Source organism: Saccharomyces kudriavzevii (genome assembly GCF_947243775.1).
Source record: "Saccharomyces kudriavzevii IFO 1802 strain IFO1802 genome assembly, chromosome: 12".
NCBI lineage: Eukaryota > Fungi > Ascomycota > Saccharomycetes > Saccharomycetales > Saccharomycetaceae > Saccharomyces > Saccharomyces kudriavzevii.
This window is the reverse complement of record NC_079283.1, coordinates 510,160-536,200: the sequence shown is the minus strand read 5'-3', so window position 1 is coordinate 536,200 and position 26,041 is coordinate 510,160. Positions and strand designations below refer to the sequence as shown.

Sequence of the window (26,041 nt, the reverse complement as noted above, 5' to 3'; positions counted from 1 at the left end):
AGGAACGCCAAGAAGCCATACATGCGTGTTGGCGGCAGTGAACAAAAGGAAAAGAAGGGATTTTAAAGAAGTAGTTGAGCTTTACACTATTAACTATGCCTTACTTGTTTTCTTCAAGTTACTGCTCACACGCGTATATAAATATACATGCTGTATATGTATCTACGATAAAAAAATTATATATGACATCAAAGGTCAATTAAGCTTATTCCTTGGTCCGGTGTATATCCCTGTTGTTGTGGTTGTTGTGGCTGGGAGGAGCCTTGCTGGTAATTTTGAGTGTATTGTGGTTGTTGTGTTTGCTGCTGTTGCTGGGGAATTTCAGCATATTGAGGTTGCTGTTGGTAGTTCTGGGTATACTGTGGTTGCTGCTGTGGTTGAGAGTAGTTTATATTGGTGGAGTTTTGTGGAGGGGAGTTGACGGCAGGATTTTGTGGCTGATTACCGAACCCGTAACCTGTCTGTGTGGGCACGATATTTGTGCTTGGCAAACCGGTGTATTGATTGCTTAAGAACGGGTTATTTTTGGGTTCGCTAGTAACCTGTTTGTACCCTGTACCTTGAGAATTTATGAAAGTGCCCGTTTTAGTGTGTTGAGCAGGAATACGTGCTTCTCCAGTGTTACCAAAAGTATCTAAACCTGTACCAGTTGCTAGCAACACATTCAAGTCGTTGTATTTATCAGATATAGATTGATTGCCTGTTCTGGTTTGTTCCAAAGGTTGCTGTTGTTGTTGTTGTTGTTGCAGTAGTAGTTGTTGTTGTTGTAGTAGTTGTTGTTGTTGCAATTGGGCCTGTTGTTGTTGTTGTTGTTGCTGTTGCTGTTGTTGCTGTTGTTGCAACTGTGCCTGCTGTTGTTGCTGTTGTTGTTGCCTTTTCTGTTGCAATTGGGCTTCTTCTTGCTGTAGTCTCTGCTGCTGTTGTAGCTTCAGCGCTTCCTGTTGTTGCCTAGCTTCTTCCTGTTGTCTCTGTAATTGCGCGTGTTGTTGTTCCTGCTTTTGTCTTTCCAGATTGTCCATGGAAAATGGGTTATTGGAGCCCGTGGGTTGAGGTTGCTGGAAATTTGCAGGTTGTTGCTGCATATTAGCGGCAGTTTGTTGCTGTTGTAAGGCGGCAGCACTCGCAGCAGCTTGTTGTTGCTGTTGGAAATACTGCTGTTCAGCCAGCTGCTGCTGTTCTTGCTGCTGGTCCAACCATTTTTGCTGCGCCATCGCCTGCTCTTGGTCTTGCTGGTACTGATACTCCAGGTATTCATCTTGAGATATCGGGTTACCAAAAATATCATAGTACGCTGGTAATTGTTGTTGTTGTTGTTGTTGTTGTTGTTGTACAGGAACCGGCATTTGGGAGAGAGGCTGCTGCTGCTTTTGTAATCTTTGCAGTTCCTGGAGTTGTTTCAACTCTTCTTCTTCTTTGCTCAACTGTAAAGCAGCTTGGAAATCAGGATCTTCATCATCGTATTGGGCCAACTCCCTTCTACGCTGTTCGTCCTCTTGAGCGGTAATCCTACTCTCCTCCAGAACTTTCTCCAATTCATCCTGGTAGGAAGGAGAAGAGTCACGAGGGTTACTTCCTGTCCTTTGTCTTCTCGGACCTGGCCTCGGTGCCTTATTGGCCCCTCTGTTTCTAGTATTCATAGACCTTTCCTCGCGCAATCTCTCATCATCATTCAGCAAAGAGACCAGTTCCTTAGCTTTTACCCGAATTATTTGTCCTTCATCGAATCCGGACTCATTTTCGTGTCTGAACTCCCTCAACGTCTTAATTACATAAAAATTCTCCCTGCACCAAAGCACACAGTTCTCACTGCCGAATCGCACAAGATAATCTAAAACGGTGAGCGACTTGGCCACATGTCTCCAATACTTGCCCTTATCGTTCAACCTCTTGTCCAGCATGTCCATAATCTCGAAGAAGTCCACCGAATCGTAGGACCTCTGCGCCAAATCGTCAAGAGTGTCTATCGACGGTGTCCTCGAGTCATTCGCCGTAGCATCTCTCACGAGCACTTGGGTGGACGAGTAGCCCTTCACCATGTTCTTTGCAGAACGAACAAACTGTTTAGGCATTGCTCACAAAACAAATTATACGTAATAGGGGTGTGTCAGAATAAATAAAGGAAGTGTAAAGTCAAATCGGAACAAAAGCGTATTCGCAGTTATAAACAAAACAAAGAGAACAATTAAATAATCAAACACTTCCTCCGATAAGCCTCTGAAACCTATCAAGAAATGGAAAGTGCCACAATCCTTAAGAGGGTCTACAATCAATAGTTTAACATTCAATTTTCAGTACTTTTTTTCACCCTTCACCGCAGGGTAATTTTACCTGGGCACATGTGTGCCGTACACGTAGTGAGTTCTACAACAGAACGACCATGGATTGTTAGATACCGTGCCATGCTGCACTCTGCATGTTTGTGTGTTGCTGATTTATGACACCCCCTTGAGCACCATGGTCCTGAGGCGAAGTGGTTTATTTAAGCATGTGCAGGTGCAGGTGCAGGTGCATGTTTTACCAGGTTATAGTGCTGTCACGGGTGAATGCCAGGGTGTGCGAACACTTCGATAAGCACCAGGGGCCATTGCCATGTGCCTGTGCGATTGTACCCATGGAGATAGCCCACGTCCGTCCATATATCTATCTTTAGATGAACGGATCCATAGCGACATCGCCCGGCCATTTGCACCTGCTCGCAGCCGGCGTTATCGGACCGCAACAGCTGGGCCATGTAATATACGCTTTCAAACATGGGCTGATGACCACCACAAGAAGGCGGATTTACACCTGGATTGGGTGTGATCGAGCAATGACCAGGTGCCCCCCCCCTCTCTCTCTCTGCAATGCGACTATATAAGAACATAGTCCTTGTACTCTCTTGCTTGATTTATATAGGCTCATAACAAGAAAGTATACAACATAACATAGCATACATACGCAAATAATCTACCGCAAAAATGGAAGATAGCACCAATACAATCATACCCTCGCCCACGGACGTGGGAGCGCTTGCCAACAGGATCAACTTCCACACCAGGGATGCCCACAACAAGATCAACACGTTCATGGGCATAAGGATGGCTATTGCCATGAGGCACGGCTTTATATACAGACAGGGAATCCTGGCATATTACTACGTGTTCGATGCGATCGAGCAGGAGATAGACCGCCTGCTGCACGATCCTGTGACGGAGAAGGAGCTGCAGACGTCAACTATCTTGAAGCAGTTCTGGCTCGAGGATTTTAGAAGATCCACGCAGATCTATAAGGACTTGAAGCTACTATACTCAAACTTGTTCAAAAGTACAGAGTCGCTGAACGAGTTTCTGGCCAAGTTCGAGAAGCCACCGCTATTGCAACAGTTTGTCAACGACATCCACGAGAACATACGTAAGGAGCCTTGCACCATCCTTTCCTACTGTCACGTCCTCTACCTGGCGCTTTTCGCCGGCGGCAAGCTAATACGATCGAATTTGTATAGAAGATTGGGGCTCTTCCCCAACTTCGAGAGGCTATCGCAAAAGGAGTTGGTCAAGAAGGGTACTAACTTCTTCACCTTCAGCGATCTTGGCCCCACTGAAGAGACGCGGTTGAAGTTGGAGTACAAGAAGAACTACGAGTTGGCCACCAGAACAGAACTGACGGAGGCGCAAAAGTTGCAGATCATTAGTGTCGCGGGAGGCATTTTCGACTGGAACTTCCACATCGTCGCAGAAATTGGAGAGTTGAACCGTCGCGAGTTGATGGGCAAGTTTAGCTTCAAATGTGTCACGTATGTGTACGAAGAATGGATGTCTGATAAAGACTCCGCCTTCAGGAAGGCCTTCAACACTGCCATGCTGCTGATGCTCTCCATTATCGCGGTCTGGGTTATTTACCTACTGGTAAAGAAGAATTTTCTTAGCATAGTATAACGTATAAAAAAAAGTCTAAATACACACATAATATATATACATGAAATAATAATAAAAATAAAAAGTGGAAGAAAAGAAGGAAGAGGAAAGTGGCATCCGGAATTTCGTTATCTGCCCTGAGACAACTTTCTCCTCTCTGCCTTCTCCCTTTTCCTTCTCTTCCGCAGTTTGTGCTTCTTCATCTTCTTTTTCCTCTTTCTCATCACAGAATCGAGTTGCATTACTATATTTGGCCCGCTCAACGGCTCGTTGACCTTGCTGCCAATCCTCGTCGTCGTCATCATTATCGTCATTGCGCTCAACATGCCCTCTTGCATGACAGACATGCCTGTGTTCGTTGTTGTCTGCATTGTTCTGTTGAAGCAGGCCCCGCAAGTTGGGTTCCTCGCTACCGTTCTGGTTATACCCAGCCACCCAGGTCGCAATGCCCTTCCCAGCATGATTATCTCGTTCTGGTGTCCTGTTTGCTGATCTTGGTTGAGGTTGAAATGCCCTTTGCTCTTATTGTTATACTCAGTATTCTCATCAAGTTCTCTATATGGGGAAAGGTCCTTTTTTGTCATGCACCACGAAGAAAAGGCTCGAAGAAAATAATCCAAAGGAGCCTGGTAAGAGACAATAGCAGATACTTCGTTGAATACTAAGGGCGGGCCCCTGCTTGTAATTTGTACATCTTATACCCAGAACATTGTAGATATTGCGAAGGTGGATTCAAAGAAGGTTGGCAATCCGTACTTCCAGAACTATGACCGCGCTATACGCTCCCTCGGGTGCTGCTCAGATGTATTCCCATCTGCTAAGGAGGTCGCCATACAACAGATTAGTGGTTTACCACCAGACACGTCGTCACCTCATGGGCTTTGTTAGAAATGCGCTTGGGTTGGATCCTCCTCCTTCCCCAGACGACCCGACTCCGGAGAACCGATTCCATCCATGGGACCAGTCGCCCTCAGTGGACTTGCGTGAAAGGGCCGCTAAGATAAGAACGCTAGCACACTGCCCTGTCACGGGCAAAGACATCAACTATACATGTCCTCTTTCAGGGATTCCAACACATCACTCACGAGAGGCGTGGGAGATGGATAAGACATATCATGACTCCAAGAAATACGAAATCTTGAAAAAAGTTAACATTTACGAACACGACTTGAGAAGCGGTAGACCATTTCCCGAGTTCGATTTCCCCCAACAGCAGGGCTATGACAAGGCCGTCAACCTTACCAACTGGGATTTGTTCTTTTATACAAGGTCCTTCTATTCCATGGATACGGAGTTCCAGTTGGCTGCGGTCACCAAGATGCTAAGTTACCCCATTACCATTGGGTCCGTGTTACACAAATTTTCCCCATATTCTTTGAATCCCAAAGGGCCCATCACTTTAGAAGGTTTGAAGTCTTTGGCGGCCCTTAGATATACTTTATACCCACTGGAAAATAGATCTGTGCTGGCCACTACCAAGAACCGTGCCATGAGAATCTTCATCTTGGGTGCCCGCGCTGAAGCTCAATTGCCGGGCCACGTTTGGAAGCAACTGCAGTTTCTTTTCCCTGAACAGAATTTTGAAATACATTTCGTTGGACCCGAGTGTCTATACAAGAGAGATAAGCAAGAGTATGTCAAATCTGCTACACCAGTAGTGCAAAGGGTAGACGAGACGTTGAGGTTTATTCACCATACAGATTTTTTCGATGTGTTCCACGAGGCTCAAGATTTCTTCCCATATGATCCATACATGGATGTTTTTTTTACTTTCCATCCAGGCTACGCATCCCCAGAATCTCACGGTTCATGGATGGGTGAAACAATGAGGGCACTGCTAGAAACCAAGTGCGCTATCTTTACGACGGGTTTCAATAAGAAAGACCTAATGGACGATATAAACGCGGTCAAATCCAAATACGGCAAGGAAATGGATATCCTAATGGACCCAGTCAGAAACGTATTTGGAAGTACCAAGTGGGAACTAAACGACATGAACCCTCAAGAAGTCTATCAATTCAACATGTATATTGCCGGGTTCAGAGGTAAAAGGTACCATACAATCAAGAGACAGTGATTATCGAGGAATCATTCCAACCCTTCATCCTATAAATATATGCTCACGTTCCTATTATTATTATAATTTTTTTTCTTATGTATGATATCTCAATATCTGTAAATACAAAAAACCAACGCCATCTCCTCTCTCCTTGCCGGAAACAGCAATTTAAGGCAGTGCTTTATTACTTATTCATTATCTGTATCACTCACTACTGCTGCCATATCCTTTCCTTTTCGGGACCATATTAGATGGAAGAAAAATAACAATAACAGTACCAGTAATACGGGGAATTTTTTGAGGTTCTAGAACAAGGGCTTCCCTCACTTGGAATATAATAACCAACCTTATAACACAACAAACCATGTTCTGCCGCAATGTTGCCAGAAATGGCTGCAAATTCCATCGTTTATATCACTCAAACCCCATCGAACACGTCAAACCACTCCATATTAAGCCCTTAACGTATGGGAAGCAGTCACCCCAATATAAAGTATTATCCTTAGCTCTACTAGAATATGTTCCCAAACATGGCTTTTCTGAAAGATCTATAGTTGAGTCCTTGAATAAACTTGGCTATCCCTCTTCCATGGTCTCTTCAATAGGTGCCTCCAACTCACCCTCGTTTTTCCACTCTTCCACAGCTGTCATGGAACTAGTGAAGTTTCAGTTGGTCGATAAAAGATACCGTTTAACTGAAGGAATCAATCCCGATGTAACATCACGGTACAAGCTGCCCTCGTTGGAGCATTTGCTTTTGAAAAGGTTAGAGATGGATAAGTTAATTGGCGGACAATTGGCGGATCTTATGTCACAATTGGCTGTTCCAAGCAGACTCCTCTTTGAAACTGCGATTCCTGAATTACACAGATTGTCAGATGATATGATTTATTTTTCTAACGAAGAGGACCATCACGATTCTGCATGGTATGCGAAGAGGTTGGCTGTTTCAAGCACCTATATTGGTTCGAAATTATTCATGGCTCAAGACAAGTCTCATGATTTCAAAGAAACTTTTGCTTTTGCAAAGGAGAAATTACATAAAGTTATGCGTTTGGGCGAGTACTATAATAACACGGAAGAGTTTGCTTGGTACACGTTAATGTCCACGGTTAATTTAGTCAAATCTCAGTTGGCTAGGGGTTAAGCAAATGTCTTTTCTGGTAAATATTTCAACCAAGATTAACTTGCAACTTGAATGCATAAATATTTTGTTTGCAGGTTACGTAGCTTGTGTATAAAAAAAGATTATGGTTAAATTTATCAGTACTATATGCTTTCCTGTCCTTTCAAGAAAACGAGAGTTTGTTTCACCTTTCTGCACCGACAACTGCCGTAGCATTATTTAGTTTAATTAATTCGTTCCTCACCTTTTCCAGTTCATCTTGTTTCTCCCTTATGTTCCTTTCGCATCTTTTAATCTCTGTTTCAATGAATTCTAATCTTTTGTCCACGTTGCCACGTGCTTCACTTTGTTCTACCGGTAAAAGAACATTGCCAGTTAGCTTATACACAGGTGTGTCATCCCCTATTTGGTCGAATTCCTCATTTACAATCTTGTTTTCTTGTAACTGGGTCTCTAATTTTTGTCTTGCCACGATAAACTCTTCCAATTCACTTTGTAAATGTTGATATTCCGCACCTAATTCAGACATTGCTTCTTGTTATTATACCTTAATTTGAATTTAAACGTCTTCGAGTTCTTGGAATGGAGCGTTTTTGGTAGATAGCTTTTGACTTTGAAGTTTTATTGTCTTCCTCATTTTCTTTTTTCACTTCGCATCAAAATTTTCTGGTCTAGTTGAAATGAAATTTAAGAAGTGGCAATAGCCGAAAATATAAGGCAACAGTGATAAGACATCACTACGTAGCCCAACAAACCTTTCCTTTCCAGCGATGCTTGTATGTTGCAGATAATCTATATTTTTCCTATTGCTCAGACCAAATTGACTAACTCCTTACTCGTTCATTTTTGAAGTTCAAACAATGGAATGATCTACCAGAGCCAAGGCATCAACTAGACTTCCCAGAGATTTCTAAGAACTTACAATCCTTGGAATTTTGTCCAATTCCAAGAGTAGAGCTTCCTCAGGATTTAAATGTTTCCCAGTATTCAACAGTCATCATTACTACAAAGATAATGAACCCATTGTTTCCCAAAAACCTGCTTCAATTGACCTCTATTGGTGAAGTTAAGTCCTCACTAACGGTTAAAAATTCAAGTCCTACTCAATCTACAGATGCTTACTCATGGAACTATGATGAAAATTTCCCAAATGAAGTTGATCCTATCTCAGAAAGTGAAACTTCAAAGGAAACGCAATATAACTTTTCTTTTCCTATTTACTCCTTCGGAGAGACATTATTATTCTCCATCGAGGAGAATTTCATAAACATATCACCAATTTTTGGTAACATGATAAGTAGGTCTATTGTATCACAATTAATCAAAACGTCCCCTGATATAATAGTAATCGGCAGCTCGGACAGAATCTCCAATATGAAGAAAATGACTAAAAGCGAATGCACATTACAGCCACCAGAATTTATAACAGGCTTCATAGGAAGCGTTCTAACACAGTTGATTATTGGCGAAAATAAGGGGATGAATTTCAAATGTCTTATTGTACCTAGTGAAGGACCTAACGGATTCGAAAAAATATCGCTATCTGATATGGGCTCTTTGATTGATGTATGTAGTCAATGGCTTGGTTTTGACCATTCAAAATACTCTCAAGAATGCTACCGTTTATGGAGATGCGATAGTGCAGCAATTGGTGCCCAGTCAGGCCTATATATATGAATGGCAGTAGGCGAATATTAGTGATACTACAATAAGTGAAGAGGTGTAACGGGGCACTTAAGCTCAAAATAACATATGACTTTTTTATTTAATAATATTTCTAAATATACAATATACAGCTTCCAAATCTTAGAAAGAAGAATGTTGGAAGGGAATAAAAGATAATATATATATAAAAAACTTCAGAGGGAAAAAACGCAGGTAAAAAGGTGAGAATATACTTTATTTGGGTTCATTTTTCCTTTAATCCTTGCTTTTCTTCTTTTTATCTTTCTTCTCTTTTTTCTCTTTCTTTTCCTTCTTGTCTTTCTTTTCCTTCTTTTCCTTCTTTTCCTTCTTTGATTTTTTTTCCTTCTTTTCCTTCTTTTCTTCTTCATCATCGCCTTCTAATTTTCTCTTCTTTGAAGTTTCCTTTTCCTTGATCTCCTCCCCATCTGCAGCTGGTTTGTCCTTGTTGTAAAGTTCCATGGCTTCTTGGATGGCTAATTCGTTCTTCATAGTTGGCGTACCGGTATTGTAAAATTCTAGCCTTTGTTCGACTTGTTTCTTTAGTACGGAACCAAAAACGTTGGATGGTTCGTCGGAATAGTTATCAATTCTGGAAGCCATAGAACATTTATTGGCCAAGTATCTAGAGATACGGCCCTTATTCTTAGCAGAGGCCTTAGAAATGAAACCACTGTGGTAAATCAAACCGTATTTTGGAGTGTTACCTTTGGTCTTTAAAGCTCTGAATAAAGCCTTTTCAGCACCGAGAATTTGAACTGTTGACGCAGCTTGCTTGGATAGATTCGTTAGAGAACCTGCGTGAGAGATTAATCTTGCACCAATGACTTCACCAATCAATTCTGATAAGTTTGGAGCAACAGTGTGCATCTTTTCGCATAAGTAATCGTATAGTTGTCTTCTGTAATCAGCTAAGGAAGCAACTCTTTGAGCGAAGACACAAACGTTTTCCATATCGGTTTCGGATATATCTTGACCCATAGAAATACGAGCATTGTCAATGACTCTTTGTGCAATACCTGAATCTTCATTCAAAAGAGCAGCCAAATCATGTAAGGAATCATCGTTTAGTGAAGCTTTGTCCTTGATGAAAAGGACCAACTTGGCGAAAGCGTAGTTGTCTGGTACTAATTTAGCCAATTCAGGGAAATGCCATCCATACCACTCCTTAACTCTCATGGCGAAAGTGTTGATATCTTTATCTAATTGGTCTAATAAAGCAATAGCTTGAATGATGTGGTTATCATTCTTTTGAACAGAAAACTTCACCTTAGCTCTAGAATAAGCGTGACCCAAACCTAATTGAGCTCTTTCTAAATCACCAGATTGTAAACCTTTGAATAATTTTTCACCATGTAATCTAACACCACGAATCAAATCTTGGGCAAGCTCATTTGAAATACAATCGACGTATGGAAAGTCTTCCTTGATAGAAGGACCTAAGTTCTTATCGGAAATAGCCAAAGTAATGTTCTTCTTCTTGGAGGAAGCCTTTGGTAAATTCAAGTCCAAAATGGCCTTCAAACTTTCAGAGACTAAACCTTCTGATATATCATTGGCATTTTCCAGAGCCTCAGCAGCACCTTTAAATGGGGCAAAAGAAGCAAGTTCGACCAACTTCGTAAAAGCACCAAAGTCATTGATCTGTTCTTGAACTTCCTTTAATCTTGAACCAATGTCATCTTGCTGCAACTTAACCTTGAAGACTGCATAACCAGTAGGTTCTTCAAACAGTAAATATTCAATAGGGGCCATTGTTTACTAAATACTGTACTGCACGCTTGTTTCCCTAGAGATATAACCTTCCAAAACACTTACACTGGTTTAGTAAAAAACTCTGTATACTACATTATTCACAAAATTTTTCATCTCCCATCTCATCACTCAAAAAAAATTTCGCTTTGAAAAAAAAAACAAAAAAAGAAAGAAAATTTTCACATCACTCTCTACGTTCTTGTTATAGGCCGGGTGATATACATTTACAATAGTATAACCTACTGTATTCCATTATACTTTACTCTGTCGAGCTACTCTTCAATAGATTACATTGACCATATTATAGCATTTTTTTCAAAAGCTTATCTTGTCTAGTATACAGGTTATCTTCTATAGCTAGTTTTTTTACTTATACTTGCGACGTACTTTGTTTAATGTGTTTCCTATCCAGATTTATGCCATGTCGTCATGCTCGTCTTCTCCTTCTCTTTCTTCTTCATCTTCACCCTGATCATCAATGGTAATAACAGTATCTGGATTATCGTTATTGGTGTATTTTCTTGCGATTCTTGAACTCTTGCCTAGCTGTTTGGCTTCTTCTTTGGCCCTCGTTTGCACATCCTCTAATTCACTTTTGAAGCTCCTGCGTACGGATCTATTGGTGAAAACATCCCATAGTTTCAGACCCTTGTTGACACCACCAATAACCATGGTGCCTGCTACTTCAATATCTGGAGCAAACGATGATGTCAAGACATTACCGACATCAAAGTCACGAGAAAGAACCATGCTTGGGCCTCTGCCGTTTGTAACTTCATCCAAGGGGAATTTCCACAGCTTGATAGTTTTTTCACCCATAGCCCCAGTGTTCATCATACCAGGGATGAACTTGCTCGAACATAAGGTGGAGATACCAGCATCATGTGCTTTTAATGTCCAAACGGGTTTACGGTTTTCGTTGTTTCTAATATCAAAAGAGTATACATTACCAGAATCGGTACCACACAATATTATATTTTCATTAGCAAACGTAACGGTTTCGATTTCTTCGCCAGACATGACAGACCAGTATTTACTCATTTGACTTTCGTCAGAAATCCTAACATCTGTTAAAGCTACACGAGAATCATAACCACCGGTCAAAAGAACGGAACCGTTCAACATGTGCCATTCGGAAGATGAAACATTCTTGTTTGAATGAATAGAAGCCAAAGAACGAGCTGCGTTACCTGAATTCAAATCCCATAGTTTTACAGTATGATCTGCGGAGGTGGATGCTAAAACAGAACGGAAGTGTTTATTGTGTGCCATGGACAAGACAGCATCGGTATGATGGGTAGTAATGTGTTGATTTTTGGTCTTCTTCTTCTTTTTTTTGCTTTGCAAAGATGCCATTGAATTGTCATGAGGTTCACCCAAAATCATATCTGGAAAGGATTTGTCAACACAGTCCAAGTTCCAAATCTCAATTTGCGGATCAAATGTACCGATAGCAGCGTAATTAGCAGCTTCTTCAGAACTGGATCCGACTTTGTAATCAAGCCACTCCACGCATAATGGGAACGCGGGCAACATTAAATCATGGTGAACGTATAGTGCAGGATCACGAACCAGACCACGAGCGACATCTGGGTCAGCCTCATCACCTTCTTCGACCGGAATATCATCGCTGTGGAACCCGGCACCATCGTCATAAACGTAAACATCCAGATATGAAACGTCATCCTCCGTTCTTGTGGCAAGAACCAAGTTATCAGATGGATAAACTTGTAACTCTTGCTTCTCCTCCTGAGTATCCTCTTGATTAGGCAATGAAATATATGGATCTTCGCCTTCTTCACCTTCATGATATTTAACGTCGCTGTCGTTGCTTAGACCTGGAAACATAGATACGTCTTTACCATCTTCATTATCAGTAGCCTCTTCCTCGTCGTACTCCTCCATATTATATTCTTTCAAATCATCATCTATCTCAAGCTGATCTTTCAATCTTTCAGAACCGGCTGGGGCAGGTTTAGCCTCAGTATCATCTTCGACCTCAGGTTTACCTTCTACTTCTTCCAAGCTGGCCTTAGCATCATCCAAGTTCAATTGCGCTAATTGGTTGATTCTTTCCATTTCTTCATCATCCAAGATATACTTTTCAGGAAATTCCGAAGAAAATCCTCTTGGGACCCAATTTGTAGCAGAAATCATCTGTTACTTGCTTTTTTCCTCTTCTAAAACCCCGAATAAAAACAAAGGTAATGTGAATTGTATAGGATACCTTGTTATTGCTTGCTCTATCTATTCAAACGCTATGCTTTTTCAAGCTCATCTCAGCTCATCGAGATAAATTTTTCACTTTTTTTTTTTTTCGAAGACCAAAGAAAAATGGCGTTACCCCATTCGGTAAAAGTACGCACATAAGGTACATGATGCGCTTACCTTATGAGCCAGTATAACAGCTTCAAATAGGTTGGCATGGCATTAGAATAGCATGGATGGTTTCTTTCACGCTTGTGTGTTCGTTTTCATGATCCCAATCTGGTAAGTGTTCTTGCTTGAATAATAAGGTAAGCTTCCAAATCCCTTCGAAATTAAGTGAAGAGTGGGATTTTGAAATTCAAAGAACCGGGAAATGCAATCGTAGCTACATAATCAATGCATGAGTTGTTCTTGCAAAGAAGGTTTTTCGAGTTTTTTGAAAGAGTATTACTATCATTGAACAACATAATGAATTTATATCAGCCGTTGCTCATGATAAAGTTAATTCACTACAACTTTAGATAATAAATGTTGCACGCTCTCCAGGATATGTAGTGTTTATATTCAACAGTTCTGGCCAACATAGGATTTTAGCATCGTGCGGTCAGTGTGTTTTAGAAATGTCAGAAGAGGATAAGGCTAAAAAACTAGAGAATTTGCTAAAATTATTACAATTGAAGAATGGTGATACTTCAAAATTCACTCCAGAAGAGAAAAAGGCTATGAGAGACCACAAATTCTGGAGGACGCAGCCAGTCAAGGATTTCGATGAAAAAGTGGAGGAAGAGGGCCCCATTGATAAACCAAAGACGGCAGAAGACATATCTGATAAGCCATTACCTTTACTTTCTAGCTTTGAATGGTGTAGTATTGATGTAGACAATAAAAAGCAACTAGAAGATGTTTTCGTTCTACTAAACGAAAACTACGTTGAAGATCGCGATGCAGGGTTCAGGTTCAACTATACTAAGGAATTCTTCAATTGGGCATTGAAATGTCCGGGCTGGAAAAAGGATTGGCACATTGGTGTTCGTGTCAAAGAAACGCAAAAGCTAGTTGCCTTTATTTCAGCTATCCCAGTAACACTAGGCGTTAGAGCTAAAGAAATACCTAGCGTGGAAATCAATTTCTTATGCGTTCACAAACAACTAAGATCGAAGAGATTGACACCTGTCCTAATCAAGGAAATTACTAGGCGAGTTAATAAATGTGGCATCTGGCATGCATTGTACACGGCAGGTATTGTATTACCAGCACCCGTGAGTACTTGCCGTTACACTCACCGTCCTTTGAATTGGAAAAAACTTTATGATGTGGATTTTACAGGTTTACCAGATGGGTATACGGAGGAGAATATGATTGCCGAGAATGCATTGCCAAACAAAACAAAAACTGCCGGACTGAGAAAGTTAAAGGAAGAAGATATTGATCAAGTCTTTGAGTTGTTTAAGAGATACCAATCGAGATTTGAGCTGATCCAAATTTTCACTAAGGAGGAATTTAAACATTATTTTATTGGTGAAAAATCGTTGCCCTTGGATAAACAAGTAGTCTTTTCATATGTAGTTGAGCAGCCAAGTGGACAAATCACAGATTTTTTCTCGTTCTACTCATTACCATTCACAATTCTAAATAACAAGAATTATAAGAACTTGGGTATCGGGTACTTGTATTATTATGCCACCGATGCTGATTTCCAGTTCAAAAACAGGTTCGATCCAAAAGCCACGAAGGCATTGAAAAATAGATTAAGCGAGTTGATATACGATGCGTGTATCTTGGCCAAGAACGCCAATATGGATGTTTTCAACGCGTTAACTTCGCAAGATAATACATTGTTCTTAGATGATTTGAAATTTGGGCCTGGTGATGGGTTCTTGAACTTCTACTTGTTCAACTACAGAGCGAACCCGATTACAGGCGGTTTGAATCCTGACAACACTAATGACGTCGAAAGGCGCAGTAATGTTGGTGTTGTCATGTTGTGAGCAGTAGTGTGTTAAGACGGCCTGGCCTGTAAGTAGTTTGTGTACAGCTGAAAAATTTGTTTACGTTTAGTTTTCCGCACTTGAGATTTTTGCTCTCGGCATTTTTTAAATAGCGGAAGCACAATAACTGCAGTGGCTGGTTTCAAAGTGTCAGCCTCCAATTATTTTTAAAAATAGACAAGAAAATCGCCATTAATACGAATTCGAACACTTAAGTGGGCTTGGAATCTCAGTAATATCCTTGGTTGGTGGCGGAGTTAAAAAATGCCTACTTTCCTATGAGAGATAGTAAGCATATATAAGTATGTAAGTGCGCTCCATATCCAATGACTGGAAACCTGTTTCTCTAACAAAAGCCAAGAGCAAAATAAACAAATACAAGATGAAAGTTTATTCCATATTAATCGCCTCCTTACTGTCTATAGCCGGTGCTCAAAAGGATTCTGGCTCCTTAGATGGCCAAGACTCCAGTGATAGCTCCCAAAAAAAAAGCTCAAGTCCTCAAGAGACCACGTCCGTCTCAGCAAAGGACGCACAAGAGAGTACATCGGCAGCAGCTTCTACCAATACGGACTTGGTACAAACCAGCAACGTCGTCAGCAATAGCTACGCTGTGGCCCCAAGTGCCACTGTGGTGACCACGGACGCACAGGGAAAAACCACCACACAGTACCTATGGTGGGTGGCCGAAACCAACTCCGCTGCTACTATAACTTCAACTGCGTCTGTGCAGCCCACCAGCGAGACATCAAGCGAAAGCGTCACTTCCGCAGTCTCCACCGCAACATCAACAAATGGGCCAATCACTTTAGTGACCACGACAAATTCGCTAGGCGAAACATACACATCTACCATTTGGTGGCTACCGTCCTCGGCTACACCGGGCAGCACGGCTTCATCAAGTAAATCATCGTCGGGATCATCATCAGGATCAGCTTCGGGCTCCAAGGTAGTAAGCACCATCAAGTCAGCCTACGTGACTACATCTGGTTCCGAAGTCGAGACATTGACCACTACGTACAAGTCCACGGTCAACGGTAGAGTAGCGTCCGTAATCTCCAACTCCACCAATGCTGCCTTTGCAGGCGCTCACATCGCCTACGGTGCGGGTGCATTCGCCGTGGGTGCACTCTTATTATAGAAGACATAACTAACTCTACATAAATATACCACATACTTCTGCATCTTACAATGTCATTCTTTATACACACTTTGCCTAACCAATAACGTTATCACCGTGCCCAGTTTCAGTTTCTTTTTCTTTCGGGCGAAAAACTCCGCACTCTCCCTGAATAATAAGCTAAGAAACAATTATTATGACAGATGGATGGGCAATCATATTTGTACAGAAGTCCTTTGATTTGGAACACGGCGGTAAGGAGTTTTAACGAGTAGCAATGGTCCTTTCACACAAAAGCACGCACATATTCCCTACCGATTTTGCCTCCGTTTCACGCGCTTTTTTCAATAGATATCCCAATCCATACTCCCCCCATGTGCTTTCTATAGATACGATATCAAGGAAAGTGGACCAGGAGGGAAATCTACGCACGACAAGGCTGCTGAAGAAGTCAGGAAAGTTGCCTACCTGGGTCAAACCCTTTTTGAGAGGTATAACAGAGACATGGATTATCGAAGTTTCGGTAGTCAATCCCGCTAACTCCACGATGAGGACGTACACCAGGAACCTGGATCATACCGGAATCATGAAGGTAGAAGAGTACACGACCTACCAATTCGACGGCACTACGAGTAGCACGATAGCAGAAAGCCAGGTAAAGTTTTCTAGCGGCTTCAATATGGGCATCAAATCAAAAGTGGAGGATTGGTCGCGCACCAAATTCGATGAAAACGTCAAGAAAAGTAGAATGGGCATGGCATTTGTCATCCAGAAACTCGAAGAGGCAAGATCTCCCCAGTTTTAAGGTTCTGATCTTAGAATATCATAGGAGCATAGGACGACCCAAATTGAAGACACAAAAGCGGTTCACATTTAGCCACTCTTCTAAAAATTGTAAATAAATGTTCATTCAACCAAACCTAATATACGTCACATACATAATTATTTATTTATAATAGCCCTCTGCTAGTATAACGTAGATAGTGTCGCCAATATGGGCATTATAATAGTCACTATGTCATATCCGACGAGCACACCTGTTTTTGAACATTTTCGATTTTTTTTTTCATGCTAACTTAGTGAGAAAGTGCTCATCAAGGAATTGCAACTTTCTGCTTTCGTTACTCTCATCCACTAATTTGGCCTGCATTCTTTTGGCGTTAACTGTAACTATTATATTCTGAGCAAAGCCCGGCGGAAGAAGATTTTAAAGAACTTTACTACTATGTCTTGGGACGACGATGCTATCAACGGTTCCATGGGTAATGATGACACCGTTTTAATGGATTCATGGGATGCTGAACTAGGTGATGACGAACCAGTGATGCAATCTTGGGATGCAGAAGAGGATGAAAAGAAACCTTCTTCAAAACAAAAGAAAGAACAACCCAAAAGTGCAAAGAAAAGCAAAGAATCCTCCACTGATAAAGTTTTATTAGATATTGATACATTAGATGAAAAGACACGTAAAGAGTTGATCAAGAAAGCTGAAATTGAGTCTGACTTGAACAACGCCGCCGACTTATTTGCAGGTTTAGGTGTTGCCGAGGAACACCCAAGAGCTCGTGCTTTACAAAAGGAACAAGAAGAACAAGCTATAATGAGACCCGCCTTTACCAAGGATACACCTATCGAAACGCATCCTTTGTTCAACGCTGAAACAAAGAGGGAATATCAAGATCTAAGGAAGGCTCTGTCTGCTGCTATTACCCCTATGAACAAGAAATCTCCACTCAACTACTCTTCATCATTAGCCATTGATTTGATCAGAGATGTTGCAAAACCAATGTCTATTGAGTCTATAAGACAGACAGTAGCTACTTTGAACGTTCTGATCAAGGATAAGGAGAGAGAGGAGAGACAAGCTCGTTTGGCGCGTGTTAGAGGCGGTACCGCTACTGGTGGTGCCGGTAAGAAAAAGGTCAAAGGTAAGACCAATTTGGGCGGTGCATTCAAGAAAGATCAAGATTTCGACCTAGGTGGTACCGACGATTTTGAATTCGGTGATGACGACTTCATGTAACTTGCTCTTCATTTCTTTGCTGCAATAAACCTCTCCACATCAGTTTGTTCGTAAAAGGAAGATAACTCGGTGCGTCGCAAGCCCTAGATATCACCGTCACATAGTGGATATGTTTATATATCCATATCCAAATGTAGACGCCCTATTCATACATAGAGATACATATGTGTACATGAGAAATTGAGTTTTTCAAGTGTAGAAATAAGATGTGTTTTTACAATGTTACTTGTTTTTTCATCAAGTGCTTTCTCTTGACACCGCCGCTGCTTGGTACATTATCGTAGTCATTACTGGATTTACATGTATATATATATATATGTATATGAACATCTACACATTAGTGTGCTGATACTTCTTCATTAATGTGCTCAATTTTTTTCCGCCGTTTTATGATCTCAATATAGTTATATGGAATGTAACCAATTTTACCATTTTTTGTCCTTACCTTCCACCAGTCGGAATTCTTACCGATGGGATCCTTCTTACTCAAAATGGCCATCAAATCACCTTTTGTCAAGGCTACTTCAATCTGTGGATTTTCTGGAACAAAATCATATAACGCTCTGGCAAATTCCAACTTGGAAGGATCGATAGGCTCACTACCACTTCCTTTCGAAATTTGTATTGCTCCAGAATTCTGCACTTTAGTAATAAATTTATTCAGCAGATATGGGAAGCCGAATACTGCCATTAAAAAAAATAACAATGGCTTCCACGATATTTTTCTTCTTGTGGCTTTGCCATTGGAAGCTACTATATCATTGTCATTGAACTTCTGGAAATCCTCAACTAGTTTGTTTTTATGTTCCTCAGAGCTTGTGACTTTTTTGGGCGGTGTTCCCAACCTCCCCTTGGTAGCATGATAGAGTACTTTCTTTAGAAACTTCATTATAGCAAAGATACCAAAAAATGAGCCTAACATTTCCCTCAAATTACCGAACTGTTCTGCCACCGATACCATGGTGAAGAACGAGTTATGTGTCGCCATATAAGTGGATTCTAGCATTTGAGCAAACCCTGTAACAGCCCCTATCAGGCTTTCTATTAATTGAAAGGTGGCTTTTGTCGACTCGCCTAGTCCATTACCATTGTTCATTCCATATCCTGCACCTGCACCTGCTCCCGCACCATATCCTCCACCATAAAAGGATCCATAATTGTTTCCATAGTACGACCCCCCATACCCATATCTACCTATGCTATTTCCATACATAGAGTTCACACCATACGCATTATTATCATAGGGCATGCCATAACTGCTATTGCTGTATGCTGCTGGCATCGTATTTACATCACCGTACGTACTAGAAGAGTTTAGCGCCGTAGGTCGCGGTAAGACTTCAGGGGGCGATTCGCTTGAAATATTGCTGTTGTTGCTGTTGCTGTTGCTGTTGCTGTTGTTGTTGTTGTTTTCACTCTGGCTAGAATTCTGCTGAGTCGAAGCCATCACCGCTTCCAAAGGCAGAGCATTACGCTGCTGCTCATTTAAGGGCGCGCTAGTCTCCCAAGGTTTAGGTCGTGGCGCTGTAGTGGAAGATAATGTAGACATGATTAGAGTATGTATTGCCCTTGATCTTGTCAGCTAATATATACTCCTTCGTGGTTTCTTTACTCAATTCCACATGCTTTTATCCACTCGCCATCAAATACAATACTAGTTTGGTGGAATTCGGAAATAAAAAATTCGGCCCGTGGGAAAAAGTGTCAATAATCAAATAAACAGAGAACACTTCATTGTCATTATTATCGTGGTTTTGTTGATTGATGTATTTAAGTATAGATTAGATGAACTTGAATGCAATATGTAAAAATATGTATTTTTAATACCAGTTACACCGTAACTGGATTTTCTATTTGGCTCAAAAAATCGGGGTATCTTTTCAAATGGTAACATAAATAACTTGTCCCAGATAGCAAAACCATCCGATACCATGAGACTAAAAATTAAAGTCCAAGAGCAATTTCTTCAACACTCAGTAGCATTTGAATAAAAGTTGCCTTAAAAGAAAAGGTGTGTAATAGCATTAGTACACACATCGGAAAAGCGTAATTGGATAACCTCCAAATACGAAGAGCCAATAAGCGTTAATATACCATAACCGTTAGTGTATAAATAAATTATTGTGGCTTTATTTTTCCTCTTCATCGACTTGGACGGGGATATTGAGTTGAAATCCTTTCCTACTCTCTTTGCTCTGCACAGAAGCTGTTGTTGAAAGGGCAGAAATTGATTCTTCAAACTCATTTTTCAGGTCTTCGTTAACGTTAGCATCTGTATCGTCAGTCGCGAAATGATCTTCCTCGGAAGAAATTCCAGATGAAGAATCCGGTTGTTCTTCGATTTTTTTTAGGTCCAAAACAGAAACTCTTGCCAATCTAGTCTTTGGACACGGAATTCTTGCTGAATTTCCATCAGTTTTTGAAGTGGAGGTGGCCACTACTGTGGGAGATTCAGCCAACTTCTTGAGAACTTTTTTACAGTTAAAGAATTTCTTTTCCAACTGTTTGACTTTCCTCTCAATATCTCTTTGAGACTTCTGTGCCTGGATACTAGGATCTTTCATAACCTCTAACATAAACCTTTCTTCAATGTATCTGTTTGTTGTCATGGAGTGAACTAGCTTTTCATTTTGTAGCTTCAATTCCGTTATTTCAAGTTCCAGCTGTTTAATCTTTATGTCCAAATTGGACTTATCACGACAACTTGCTTCCTCCGTATTAGTTATCGATGGCATATGCATCGAAATATTTTGCTGCCCATCGTACCATTCTGGCTCATAGTCTGTGGACGTGGAAGAAATGAAACTGTACCTGTTATTGTTGTTGCTTTTGGGACCGTATTGAACAAATCCATTTTTGTCGGTGGGCAGGTTATCCAAGTTTAGATCCTTAGGCAGCTCGCTTACTTCAGTGTGCGAGTAGTGGGTGGATCCGTTAGATATACTGGGCATTGAATGATTTTCCAAAGCAGGTGCAGGAACAGTTGTGTATAAAGAAACCGAATTTTCAGGCTTCTCTTGCGGAGTTGGCTCCTCTGCATAATAAATTGTTTCGAGCGGCATGGTCTTTTGTTCTTTGTTTTGGACTGGGACAGCGTGTTCTGCATTGCGCAACTGCTCTAGTTTGTCCTTGATTGTTTGCTTAATGATAGTTTTCTCTATATTCAAGTGATCAGGATTTAGACTGCCGTCCTCCCCAGTATTTGCTTTTGGAGTTTTCTTGCTATTTTTCAACAGGGCTGATAACAATGGCAAATTATTGGTTGTTTGAGATAGATACTCCGGTTTCAGCATCTTTGGAGTATTATTTAAAAACTGGAATCTAATAGGAGATACCGACCTCATTGTGTCAGAACCTCTCCTTTGTTTGGAACGTCCACCCCGTGACAGCTCGCTCAATTTAGAAAGCGACGTTGGATATAACAAGGAGTTACTAATTGAACCAGTTTCCAATTTCAGCTTTGTGGGTGAATTTAGTAGATTTTGAAAACTGCCTGCATTTTTTTTATCATCTAGGCAAAAGGACATCGGTGAAAGTTTTGGAGTAAGTTGTTCTGATTTCATTGTGGGAGAGTTCATTTTTTCTAAGTGATTTGAGTTCACTTACTTCCCTCCTTTTGATTTGCCAACGAATACAGGCTAAGACTTAGGTGGAAAAAAGAAGAACAATTAAAGATAACGGATTGAAAACGAGCGTAAAGTAGTTGGAGTCGAAAATAACTAGGTTGAATGGAAGATTTCACAAATGGTTCCTCTCCTCTGTTATTGTTGAAGAAGAAGTGCCTTCCCCTTAACTTTTCTTGTTATTTCTAAACTAGTCAAAAAACAATAGTCCCTATGCCTAGGTTCTTTCAAATCGGCCAAGATTGTTAATCGAAGGTAGACTTTGATGGCGTATTGAAAAAAATGATCCAGATGGGCAAAATTTCCACCTATAACAACTTGTCCTGAATAAAACTAGAAATAGCACAAAAGTAATCGAATCTGCTCGAGAAAATTCACAAAGTCGGGAATAGAGATCCTTCACATCCAAAATATTTCTGCATCGAGCTTCCTTGCCAATTGGTTAATTTGAATTCTTTTTGATTTATTTCCCAAAAGGTAATGTTTACATTTTACCCAATCAGGACGAACAACGACCATAAAGGTTTTAGGGTTGTTGAAAAAAAGGTCTATTTTCATAGCCATGACCGAATTCGAAATTAGGTCATGGCTAAGCGATTATAATAGTAATATCAAAAAAGAAAAAAGGGACTAATCCAACAGAAAGAGCAGATCGGAAAGTAAATACTTGCCATTGTTAAGGCATGACCGTCGAAAAGCAATTTTCTAAGGTTCAATATTGCTTTATGCTTTGGTGTGAAACTGCATAGCTTCAGAAAGGATGCCCATTACTCAAGTTATATCAGCTTCTAATGGCGAAGCGGGCTCGAAACCAAGTATCTCGCTGGTGCCTGATAAGGCATCTAAACAGGAAACCCCCCTTAAACATCATCGTCTTTCCAGATCGCTTTCAAAGCTCAAGCACTGGCGGGGCAGGTCAAGCAGTGGTTCATCGATAGATTCAGCTGAACAGCATGACTTGCAAGGGAGACTTAGTGAAGCGTATGACAATGATGCTGATAATGGTTACAATAACGACAACGCGGATGATTTGGCAAAATCGAAGTACATGATGAAAAGCATCGCTGGTCTTTTAACGACTGCGAGTGTGTATGCTGGTATGAACAATGCTCAAGAGATGAATGCCCTGGCCCAGATTGACTCTGAAGAATCTGAGTCCAATGAAAGTAGCCAAGTGAAGCTGGGTAAGAATGAAGTAAAAAGCAAAAAGGAAAACCTCAAAAGTGAAGTGAGTCCAGAAGTGCCGTCAGGATCGGATAAAAGAAAACCAACATTATTCGACTTTTCAGTAACTAGAGAAAAATTATCGAAGGACAACGTTACTAAACTAAGGCAGCGCTTTTGCCTGGACGAACAAGAACCCTTTTTGAATGATTTCCCAGCATGGCTACTTAAAGATGTGTTGGTTCAAGGCCATATTTTCATCACGATGAAGCATTTCCTCTTTTTTGCATATCTGCCCAAGAACCCTCGGTCTGTTAAAATGTCTGGAAACCTGAACATTAGGACAAAACTCATTCGATCTACTAGGTATTGGTGTGTGCTGAAAAATCATTTGTTTTCAATGTATACCTCATCCACTGAACTGTATTTTCCTGTTTTAACCATAGATTTGAGAGAAGTCCAAAAAATCGAAACACAAAAAAATACCCTGAACGGGAATACAGTAAAAACTTTCAAGCTTTCCACAAATGAAAACATATTCAAGTTCAGTGCAGATTCAGATTTTTCCGCTAAATCATGGGTGAACGCTTTGAAGAAGGAGCAATTTGCAGCCCAGAATTCGGAAAACAATTCGATAAGTTTGAAAATTCCACTGCCAAACATTATAGAAATAGATGATCAACCTATTGTCAATAAAGCTTTGACTTTAAGGTTAAGGGCTTTGGAAAGTTCACATACTTACGCCATCGATGACTTCATGTTTGTTTTCATGGACGGGTCCGGCAGCCAGATCAAGGACAGTCTTTGCCAACAATTAACTACGTTGCAGAAATCTGGTGTTAATACACTTTATAATGATAGTCCTTCTAAAAATGTAAAATCAATTGATGAAAAGGAGGCTCCAGCCCCGGCTGAAGATCAAAAAGTTGAAAAAGATGAAAACAAGGATTCGAGATATTTGAATGTTCCAAATTCAGCAGTACCTTCTTCCGAAAATGGTAAGAAGAGTAGATTTAGATTCAGAGGAAGAAGTAATAGTTGGTTTCGTAGGGCCAAACTCCTTGAAGACTCGCAAATAGAGGATGTGGAAGAAATATACAAGGATGCGACTGATGATATAGACTCCTCCGTGCATTCCACAATTCAGGTGCACGAACAAGAAGACAATCAGGAACAAATCATGGATTGGAAACCAAGTCATCTCAAAAATTTTGCTGAGATGTGGGCTGCTAAACCAATACATTATCGGAACGAATGCATTGAGTTTGAGAAAAATGATACGTATTTAATAAAAGTAGCAGAGGAGGTGTCTGCCAATGAACGATTCAGGTACCATTTCAAGTTCAATAAGGACAAAACTCTAATCAGTACCTATTACACGTACCTGAATAGAAATGTACCCGTTTATGGTAAAATTTACGTATCCCATGATACTATATGCTTCAGATCCTTGTTACCAGGCTCTAATACACATATGATTTTGCCATTGGTTGATGTAGAGACATGTTACAAAGAACAGGGCTTTCGATTTGGCTATTTCGTACTCGTTGTCGTGATTCATGGTCATGAAGAACTATTTTTTGAATTTAGTACTGAAGTAGCGAGAGATGATATTGAATGCATTATTCTAAAGCTCTTGGATAGCATATATGCAAGCAGTGGAGAAGGATCAAATCTCTCATCTACTTCGATTGGTGATGTACAGCATAATCCCGATTCAGCGAAGCTAAAGCTGTTCGAAGACAAAATTAATGCAGAGGGGTTTGAGGTACCGTTAATGATTGATGAAAATCCGCACTATAAGACAAGCATAACACCAAACAAAAGTTATAAGTTTGGACTACTCACAATTGGTTCAAGAGGCGACGTTCAACCCTATATTGCCCTCGGTAAGGGTTTGATCAAAGAAGGCCACCAAGTGGTGATCATAACACATTCCGAATTTCGAGGCTTTGTTGAAAGTCACGGAATTCAATTTGAAGAAATTGCTGGCAACCCGGTAGAACTTATGTCCTTGATGGTAGAGAATGAATCAATGAATGTTAAAATGCTAAGGGAAGCGTCGAGCAAATTTAGAGGATGGATCGATGCCCTTTTACAGACATCTTGGGAGGTCTGTAATAGAAGGAAATTTGATATTTTGATAGAGTCGCCATCAGCTATGGTTGGAATTCATATTACTGAAGCATTACAAATTCCTTACTTTCGGGCGTTCACTATGCCATGGACAAGGACGAGAGCATATCCACATGCTTTTATTGTGCCAGATCAAAAGAGAGGCGGTAATTATAATTATTTAACCCACGTCCTTTTTGAAAATGTTTTCTGGAAAGGAATTAGTGGACAAGTGAATAAGTGGAGGGTGGAGACTCTTGGGTTAGGGAAAACAAATCTTTTTCTTTTGCAGCAAAATAATGTCCCTTTTCTGTATAACGTATCTCCAACAATTTTTCCACCGTCAATTGACTTTAGCGAGTGGGTGAGGGTTACAGGATATTGGTTTCTTGATGATAAAAATACATTTACGCCATCACCTGAAATAGAAAACTTTATTTTAGAGGCAAGATCAAAAAAGAAAAAGTTGGTATATATCGGCTTCGGTTCGATCGTGGTCTCTAATGCAAAAGAAATGACGGAAGCTCTTATTGAAGCAGTTGTGGAAGCAGATGTCTACTGTATTCTAAATAAAGGTTGGTCAGAAAGGTTAGACGATAAGACAGCAAAGAAAGTAGAGGTAGATCTCCCGAACAATATACTGAATACTGGGAGTGTTCCTCATGATTGGTTGTTTCCACAAGTTGACGCGGCCGTTCATCATGGCGGTTCTGGCACCACAGGCGCTTCATTGCGCGCTGGTTTACCCACTATTATTAAACCTTTTTTTGGTGATCAGTTTTTTTATGCCGGTAGAGTAGAAGATATTGGTGTTGGCATTGCTCTAAAGAAACTAAACAGCCAAACATTAGCGGATGCCCTGAAAGTAGTTACGACAAACAAAATTATGAAAGATAGAGCGGGGCTAATAAAAAAGAAAATTTCCAAAGAAGATGGTATTAAAACTGCAATAAGCGCCATTTACAATGAACTCGAGTATGCGAGAAGTATTACTTTATCGAAAGTAAAGAGTTCGCGCAAAAATGAAGAAATTGTAGATCCAATCAAATTACCATCGGCAGAAACAACAGATGAAGCATGGACGATGATCTAAAGTGGCTATCGTGTGCTTTTCTTTTAAATAATGTATATTGAACGCTATAACAGTGCTTTCACAGAGAAACGTGTATATTTTTCTCACTTTATGAATGTTACCTTACGAACGCTCCACATTTCAATTTTTACATTACATGTTCTTTCAATCACATTATGAACAGAAACTATTGTACGGGCTATCCATCCACC

General features: G+C 40.5%; 16 protein-coding genes across 16 annotated transcripts; 9 read left to right on the top strand and 7 right to left on the bottom strand.

Annotated features, from left to right (window-relative positions):
- Nucleotides 1-188: 188 nt before the first annotated feature.
- ENT2 (epsin) lies at nt 189-2,069 on the bottom strand (the record flags this gene model as incomplete). The annotated part of the gene is made up of 1 exon (XM_056229827.1): nt 189-2,069. The coding sequence occupies one exon, from the start codon at nt 2,067-2,069 to the stop codon at nt 189-191; it is 1,881 nt and encodes a 626-aa protein (XP_056083806.1).
- An 888-nt stretch (nt 2,070-2,957) lies between these two features.
- Nucleotides 2,958-3,914, top strand: HMX1 (Hmx1p; the record flags this gene model as incomplete). Its single annotated transcript, XM_056229824.1, has 1 exon — nt 2,958-3,914. One exon carries the CDS (start codon nt 2,958-2,960, stop codon nt 3,912-3,914), a length of 957 nt encoding a protein of 318 aa, XP_056083805.1.
- A 107-nt stretch (nt 3,915-4,021) lies between these two features.
- QRI5 (mitochondrial 37S ribosomal protein mS38) lies at nt 4,022-4,354 on the bottom strand (the record flags this gene model as incomplete). The annotated part of the gene is made up of 1 exon (XM_056229823.1): nt 4,022-4,354. The coding sequence occupies one exon, from the start codon at nt 4,352-4,354 to the stop codon at nt 4,022-4,024; it is 333 nt and encodes a 110-aa protein (XP_056083804.1).
- Nucleotides 4,355-4,659: 305 nt separating this feature from the next.
- On the top strand, nt 4,660-5,970 carry MSS51 (Mss51p; the record flags this gene model as incomplete). Its single annotated transcript, XM_056229822.1, has 1 exon — nt 4,660-5,970. One exon carries the CDS (start codon nt 4,660-4,662, stop codon nt 5,968-5,970), a length of 1,311 nt encoding a protein of 436 aa, XP_056083803.1.
- Nucleotides 5,971-6,316: 346 nt separating this feature from the next.
- COQ9 (ubiquinone biosynthesis protein COQ9) lies at nt 6,317-7,099 on the top strand (the record flags this gene model as incomplete). The annotated part of the gene is made up of 1 exon (XM_056229821.1): nt 6,317-7,099. One exon carries the CDS (start codon nt 6,317-6,319, stop codon nt 7,097-7,099), a length of 783 nt encoding a protein of 260 aa, XP_056083802.1.
- Nucleotides 7,100-7,262: 163 nt separating this feature from the next.
- YKE2 (tubulin-binding prefolding complex subunit YKE2) lies at nt 7,263-7,607 on the bottom strand (the record flags this gene model as incomplete). Its single annotated transcript, XM_056229820.1, has 1 exon — nt 7,263-7,607. One exon carries the CDS (start codon nt 7,605-7,607, stop codon nt 7,263-7,265), a length of 345 nt encoding a protein of 114 aa, XP_056083801.1.
- A 241-nt stretch (nt 7,608-7,848) lies between these two features.
- On the top strand, nt 7,849-8,755 carry PBA1 (Pba1p; the record flags this gene model as incomplete). The annotated part of the gene is made up of 2 exons (XM_056229819.1): nt 7,849-7,854; nt 7,931-8,755. 2 exons carry the CDS (start codon nt 7,849-7,851, stop codon nt 8,753-8,755), a joined length of 831 nt encoding a protein of 276 aa, XP_056083800.1.
- A 243-nt stretch (nt 8,756-8,998) lies between these two features.
- NOP56 (snoRNP complex protein NOP56) lies at nt 8,999-10,516 on the bottom strand (the record flags this gene model as incomplete). The annotated part of the gene is made up of 1 exon (XM_056229818.1): nt 8,999-10,516. One exon carries the CDS (start codon nt 10,514-10,516, stop codon nt 8,999-9,001), a length of 1,518 nt encoding a protein of 505 aa, XP_056083799.1.
- A 414-nt stretch (nt 10,517-10,930) lies between these two features.
- On the bottom strand, nt 10,931-12,673 carry PWP1 (rRNA-processing protein PWP1; the record flags this gene model as incomplete). Its single annotated transcript, XM_056229817.1, has 1 exon — nt 10,931-12,673. The coding sequence occupies one exon, from the start codon at nt 12,671-12,673 to the stop codon at nt 10,931-10,933; it is 1,743 nt and encodes a 580-aa protein (XP_056083798.1).
- Nucleotides 12,674-13,344: 671 nt separating this feature from the next.
- Nucleotides 13,345-14,712, top strand: NMT1 (glycylpeptide N-tetradecanoyltransferase NMT1; the record flags this gene model as incomplete). The annotated part of the gene is made up of 1 exon (XM_056229816.1): nt 13,345-14,712. The coding sequence occupies one exon, from the start codon at nt 13,345-13,347 to the stop codon at nt 14,710-14,712; it is 1,368 nt and encodes a 455-aa protein (XP_056083797.1).
- Nucleotides 14,713-15,094: 382 nt separating this feature from the next.
- On the top strand, nt 15,095-15,853 carry NCW2 (Ncw2p; the record flags this gene model as incomplete). The annotated part of the gene is made up of 1 exon (XM_056229815.1): nt 15,095-15,853. One exon carries the CDS (start codon nt 15,095-15,097, stop codon nt 15,851-15,853), a length of 759 nt encoding a protein of 252 aa, XP_056083796.1.
- A 256-nt stretch (nt 15,854-16,109) lies between these two features.
- Nucleotides 16,110-16,637, top strand: UPS1 (Ups1p; the record flags this gene model as incomplete). Its single annotated transcript, XM_056229813.1, has 1 exon — nt 16,110-16,637. The coding sequence occupies one exon, from the start codon at nt 16,110-16,112 to the stop codon at nt 16,635-16,637; it is 528 nt and encodes a 175-aa protein (XP_056083795.1).
- A 420-nt stretch (nt 16,638-17,057) lies between these two features.
- HCR1 (translation initiation factor eIF3 core subunit j) lies at nt 17,058-17,855 on the top strand (the record flags this gene model as incomplete). Its single annotated transcript, XM_056229812.1, has 1 exon — nt 17,058-17,855. The coding sequence occupies one exon, from the start codon at nt 17,058-17,060 to the stop codon at nt 17,853-17,855; it is 798 nt and encodes a 265-aa protein (XP_056083794.1).
- Nucleotides 17,856-18,192: 337 nt separating this feature from the next.
- Nucleotides 18,193-19,404, bottom strand: PEX13 (peroxin PEX13; the record flags this gene model as incomplete). Its single annotated transcript, XM_056229811.1, has 1 exon — nt 18,193-19,404. One exon carries the CDS (start codon nt 19,402-19,404, stop codon nt 18,193-18,195), a length of 1,212 nt encoding a protein of 403 aa, XP_056083793.1.
- Nucleotides 19,405-19,984: 580 nt separating this feature from the next.
- On the bottom strand, nt 19,985-21,433 carry MMR1 (Mmr1p; the record flags this gene model as incomplete). Its single annotated transcript, XM_056229810.1, has 1 exon — nt 19,985-21,433. The coding sequence occupies one exon, from the start codon at nt 21,431-21,433 to the stop codon at nt 19,985-19,987; it is 1,449 nt and encodes a 482-aa protein (XP_056083792.1).
- An 805-nt stretch (nt 21,434-22,238) lies between these two features.
- On the top strand, nt 22,239-25,850 carry ATG26 (sterol 3-beta-glucosyltransferase; the record flags this gene model as incomplete). The annotated part of the gene is made up of 1 exon (XM_056229809.1): nt 22,239-25,850. One exon carries the CDS (start codon nt 22,239-22,241, stop codon nt 25,848-25,850), a length of 3,612 nt encoding a protein of 1,203 aa, XP_056083791.1.
- Nucleotides 25,851-26,041: the final 191 nt, after the last annotated feature.